A 5,570-nucleotide genomic window follows, 5' to 3' on the forward strand; every position below is an offset into this window, starting at 1 on the left:
GTCTGTGGCAGCGGGGCGGGGTGCGGTGCGGGGCGGGTGGGCCGCTTCTGAAAGCTGGCGTCTGCTTGAGAGCTGGACGAGCCAGCCTGGGGCCCAGCGCCATGGGGTGGGTGTGAGGTTCAGAGCGAGACAAATCTGGGATGGCCAGAGAGAGGGACAGAGACCCAGAGACGCAGAGACGGATNTCTGGGATGGCCAGAGAGAGGGACAGAGACCCAGAGACGCAGAGACGGATGAGAGGTCAGGCGCGAGAGTGGCCAGAGAGGCGGCGGTGGCAGAGCTGGTGTGGGCGGGCGGGTGGCGAGCCAGCGAGTGTGAGTGAGTGCGAGTGAGTGGGAGCAGTGGGGAGGGAGGCTGGGGGCGCCGTGGGTAGTGATAGAGGCACAGAGCACAGAGCGAGGAGGCGGCTGCGGGAGGAGAGGCTGGGAGGAAGGGTCGGCTGGACGTGGGTGGAGAGGGTGGCGGGTGGCAGGACGGGTAGGCCCGGGGGAACGCCCACCCCACTGACCCCTGTCTGTCTCTCCTGCCTACCCCCGCCTGTCCCGTGTGTCTGTCCCAGCCTCTCTGCAGGGCTGGCTCCACCATGGACTGTAGCTGCGTCTCCGACCTTCTCTTCGCCCCGCCCGCCCTGCCGGCTCTCTGGACCCCCGGTAATTGGCCCTGGCCCGGACCTCCCGCCCCTTCCCAGCCAGCCGACCCCTCCTCTCTGCACCTCTCCCTGTCCTCCCTCCTCTGTCCGGTCTCTCACATCACAGTCCCCTGAGTGCACCCCCCTCATGAAAAACTTGGCTAAAACTTCACAGCCAGATGTCCCTGCCACCTGCCTGCTGGGACGTGAGGGTCTTCGGAGGGTGGGGGAGGTATTGGGGTCCAAAATGGACAGGATCCAGGGGTCTGAGGCCCTGGGTCCCGGCTGTACTGCTCAGCCTGCTCCCGCCCGGGACCTGCGGGCAGAGAGGCAAGGAGACTGGAGATGGCCAGGCACTGACGGAGCAGGGGCGGGGACCAGAGGGGGCGCAGACCAGGCACAGGTGGACAAATGGACAGGGACTGCCTGGGCAGGGGATGTGGAGACACGGCCCAGCCTGCCGGAGCCCTGGGAGAGAGGACAGCCTGCTCAGAAGTGGACACTCAAAGCTGGGGATGTGGACAGTAAGACTGGCTTGGATGTGCATTTGAGTCCAAGTCACACGCTCCACAGATGGGCTGTGTGTGTGTGTGTATGTATGTGTGTGCGCACATGAGCCTGGGACTCTTGCCTGCTTATACGTGGGGTCTCAGAGTGTGTCCCTGTGTCACACTTCAGTGCTTCTGGGAGAAGGGGTCATGCTGGGAGAGTCTATGTCCGTGCAGCATCTGTCTTTGTGTCTGCTGGTGTGCCTGCTTGCACACACACAGGGGGCTCCCTGGGTGTCTGGGCTGGGCGGGTCGTGTTTCTTTAGGATGTCAAGCTTATATTTTAGGACGGGGGGGAGGTGCGTGCCAGCTCGCCAAGTCAGTACCTGCCTCAGTGGGGCGAAGAGCCTGCTCCTGTTACTTCTGGGCTGTGTCACGGTCCAGAATACACTTGGTGGGCTTTGGGCTGTGCGGGTGGGTGCCCCCCAGGCTTCCGTGTTGGGGTGTGTGTCAGGGGCTTTCTTGCATCTGTGTGTCACTGAGTGTGACTGACTTTGGGGGGCTGTCATAATGCGTGCCTGCGGGCTGAGGTTGGGGGTCCTCTCTGGTTGTGTGTATGTCTTAGCAGGTACAATATATTTGAGGATGTGCTTTTGAGGACAGATGGTGGTTCCAGATTGGCTTGTGTATGGCCAGTTGTGTGCTGTCTTCTCTGGGGGCGCTTGGGTGTGTCTGTGATCAAGTGCCTTCCCCACTAGGATGTGTTCCGGGTGTAGAATGGGCCAGAGCTTGTGAGTTAATTGAGCCCTGACACCTGAAGGAAGAAAGACCCAAAATGGGGTTGAGAGAAATTCTCCTTTGGGGGAGGAAACTGCCCGGCCTTTGAGCCTCCAGCAGGGAGGCCTTAGCACCCACTCTGACACCAGGCAGCCCAGATGGGAGCCTGCTGCTCATGCCTCCCACCCCTGAAATTCTAGGAAGTCATAGAGGGCAAGTGGGTTATGTGGCTGCTCCCCCAGCTCGGTGATGTCTCCCCCCACCTCAGTGCCTTAGGGCTAAGCTTGCCCTCTATTCTCATGCTTGGGCCTGGGGTCTCGGGGGGGGGGGTGGCGGGGACAGAAGATGTAGCCCAGGATTGAGCACAGAAGCGGGACCCAGGGCCTGGGGCCTTCTGGATGGGAGGTAAGACTGAGGGGTGGACAAGACCCTCCCATTTCCATCCAGCTTTTTTGGCGCATTTGGACAACGGCGCGCGGGACGCCCCTCTGAGTGTGAGGTGTGTAACGCAGAGCGAGCTGTGGGTCTTACGGAGCGCGGGTGCCTGTGTGTTGTGGGTCTGGGAGGGTGTTTTACAGGCATGGCATCTCCCTGTGTGTGCCTGTCAGGCTGACGCACGTCTCGATGCTGCAATCACCGGCTCCACCGCACTGTGTTAGCTGGGCCTTTCGGGTCCTGTGCATCTCCTGTCGTGGCTGTGTGGCTAGTGGGTCTGTTCGGAGGGGCCCGAGATGTGTGGTTGTGTGTTGGGACGGATGTGCAAGGCTGGGTGTCCGGCGGGCTTGCCTCGGTGGCACATTGTGCTTAAGGCGCTGTGCCCCAGCAGGAGTGTGGCACTCGTGCATCCGTGTGCCGCGGTGTTGCCGGGCATCCCTGGAGTGTGAGCGGACGTCTGTGTGACATGTACGCTGTAGGTATCTGCTGATGCATGGTGCTCAGACCAATGGAGCACAGACGCAGGGAGGGGCCACAGGACATGAAATGTATAAGTACGTGGACAGGGGCAGACACAGGCGCACTGGCCTAGCCTGGTTGTGCCAGCGTGGGGTCAGTGGGAGGCTTTGGGGAGAGTTGGAACAGGGCACAGGGCCAGGGAGGAGGGGAGACAGCAAGACAGGGGTATTCCAGAGAGCAGGAGAGACGAGAGGCCTGCTGGGGCAGAGCTAGAGGGGGGCAGCGGGAGAAGGGCGATCGATGAGGAGGGGGTGCCCCCTCTCCGGTCCTCCCCACAGTCAAGGCTGCAGGAAACCGGACCCTCCCATGCTCTACCCCCAGACGCTGAAATTGGGAGAGTTGTGCCAGGGTAGAGGATGAAGCTACTGGTGCCACCCCAGGGTCCCTGGACACCAACTGGGATAGAGAGAGGAGGAACTGGGTCCCTGAAGATGCCTGAAGTTGGGCAGCTGCTCATCAGAGGAGGATTCAGGGGAGGACCGGATGCCTCCTGGTTCCTGAGTCCATGCAGGACCTAGAGCCCCCGACCTGGCGTCCTGACCCAGGGCCCCTCCCCTGTCTCCTGTCCCCAGGGTTTGCCTTCCCGGACTGGGCCTACAAGCCGGAGTCGTCCCCTGGCTCAAGGCAGATCCAGCTGTGGCACTTTATCCTAGAGCTGCTGCAGAAGGAGGAGTACCAGGGGGTCATCGCCTGGCAGGGGGACTACGGGGAATTCGTCATCAAGGACCCCGACGAGGTGGCTCGGCTCTGGGGCATCCGCAAGTGCAAGCCCCACATGAATTATGACAAGCTGAGCCGGGCCCTGCGGTGAGGAGGGGCAGGGAGAGGCTGGGCCCCTGCCCCCTGGGAGCTTGCCCTTGGTCTCCTGGGGCAGAATGCCTCGGACCCCAACGCGTAGGGATCTGTGTGGGGTAGCTATTGTGATTACCTGTGAGTGGGAGGGAAGCAGGAAGGCTGGAAGCCAGGATCCCAGCCCCTGCTCCACCCCTGCCCCACCCCTGCCTTGCCACCTTGGTTAAGGGAACTTCGGTGAGCCTCAGTTTCCCCAAACTGTTATGCTCTGTGCACTAACAGGAGTCAGGGGCTCCCTCTTTCCCTCCCTCGGTGCCCCTCCCCAGCATCCCCTCCTCCTCCCTCTCCCCACAGCTACTACTACAACAAGCGGATTCTCCATAAGACCAAAGGGAAGAGGTTCACCTACAAGTTCAACTTCAGCAAAGTCGTGCTTGTCAATTACCCACTGTTGGATGTGGCAGCAGCCACCACGGGCTCCCCACTGTTGCTGACCCCTGGTCCCTTTGGGGGCACCCCTGGGCCAGATGCTCCTCCCCTTAGCCCTGAGGTGAGTTAGGACACTGCGGTCCCAGAACTGGGTGTTTGGTGTCCCCTCCCCAGCCATCAAGCCCCTGGGGACGGGGCAGCCAGCCTGAGCAGTGCTGCCTCCTTCACCTCTCTCTCCAGACCCTGCAGACCCTGTTCTCGGCCCCTCGCCTGGGAGAGCCAGGGGCCCGGGCGCCCCTGTTCACCCCTGAGACAGACAAGCTGCGTCTGGACAGCCCTTTCCCATTCCTGGGCTCCGGTAAGAGCCTGCTGACGTGGGTGTGTGGGGGGCATGCAGCCCGTACCTGAGGGAAGAGGATGGGTAAAGATGGGGAGAAGCAGGATGTAGGAAGGAGGCCCAGGGTGAGGCTGCGTGTGTGCCTGTGTGTGTTTAAAAGCCCCAGGAGGATTTGGGGAGAGGCAGGGAGGAGGGAAACTGGGGTGGGGACAAGCTGGGAGAAGGGCTTTTACGGCGTCAAAGGACTGGGAAGACCAGGGCAGAGCTGGGGGAAACCACGTGGGGGTGGAGAATGGGCAGATGCCGCGTGGGAGAGACAACGGGCAGACCCCAGGTGGACGGCACAGGGAGGGGGTCCCTCCCCATGGTGGAGGTGTGCCCAGCCTAACTGCCCCCCCCCATATTCCCCAGGTGCCACCGGCTATTCCAAGCCCCCCGGCCTGCTGGGTCCTTACAGCCGCGCCTTCCCAGACTACCCCTGGAACTTTAACCCGTACCTCACCGGCCCCTTCCCCAAGCTGCCCCCGTCTCTGTACCCCCCGCACTTCTACCCCAACCCTCTGGCCAGTTCTCTGGGCCACCTGCCCTCAGCAGGGGCAGGGGGAGGCCCTACAGCTTCACCCCTACTGGCAGCAGCCGGGGAGGGCCTGGGCCCCGAGCGCCCCTCGGGCCTGGCAGCAGCCCCTCGCCTGGCACTGCCGGGAGCTGGGGGTCCAGAGGCTGTGCTCGGCGGGAAGGACGACAGTGACTCGGAGCTGGAGATCACAGACGTCAGTGGCTGCAGCTCTGACAGCGAGGGCGACGAGGGCCTCCCTGTGCCTCCCAAGGCCAAGGCGAGCAAAGGGGGGATCAGCAGCTGAACCGGTGTGGGGTGAAGGGTTCTGCCAGGGTGAGGATGGGGGCAGCCACTCGTGCAGCAGCCTCTGCCATGGCCGGGTCTGCCCTCGATGTCCTGCCCGAGGCCAGGGACCAGCCCTTGACCCCTTTCAGGACCAGGCACCTGGCTGCCCACCTTCCCTAACCCCAGGTTGGGGGTCTCACCTCCCCCCTCTAGAGGGGGAGGGAATGTGATAGCCTCCAGCCTCCTTCCCAGGCTCCAGTTTGAGGGGGGTCCCCACCTGGCCCCACTCCCAAAGTGCAATATGGCGCCCAGCCTCTCCTGCCC

General features: G+C 62.8%; 1 protein-coding gene across 2 annotated transcripts in view; it reads left to right on the plus strand.

The window, feature by feature from the left end:
* ERFL (ETS repressor factor like) overlaps positions 1-5,564 on the plus strand; it is an 18,368-nt gene extending 12,804 nt beyond the window's left edge. Inside the window, exons 2-6 of one of the 2 annotated variants that reach the window (XM_011230696.3) lie at positions 560-650; positions 3,420-3,654; positions 3,994-4,189; positions 4,309-4,426; positions 4,817-5,564. In XM_011230696.3, the coding sequence (XP_011228998.2) occupies positions 584-650; positions 3,420-3,654; positions 3,994-4,189; positions 4,309-4,426; positions 4,817-5,265 (1,065 nt within the window). In that variant the 5' untranslated portion in view covers positions 560-583 and the 3' untranslated portion in view covers positions 5,266-5,564. Of the gene's footprint in view, positions 1-208; positions 651-3,419; positions 3,655-3,993; positions 4,190-4,308; positions 4,427-4,816 lie in introns of those variants that run through there. The other variant, XM_034638455.1, reaches the window with a different exon arrangement.
* Positions 5,565-5,570: the final 6 nt, after the last annotated feature.

This window comes from Ailuropoda melanoleuca, chromosome 12 (assembly GCF_002007445.2).
Source record: "Ailuropoda melanoleuca isolate Jingjing chromosome 12, ASM200744v2, whole genome shotgun sequence".
NCBI lineage: Eukaryota > Metazoa > Chordata > Mammalia > Carnivora > Ursidae > Ailuropoda > Ailuropoda melanoleuca.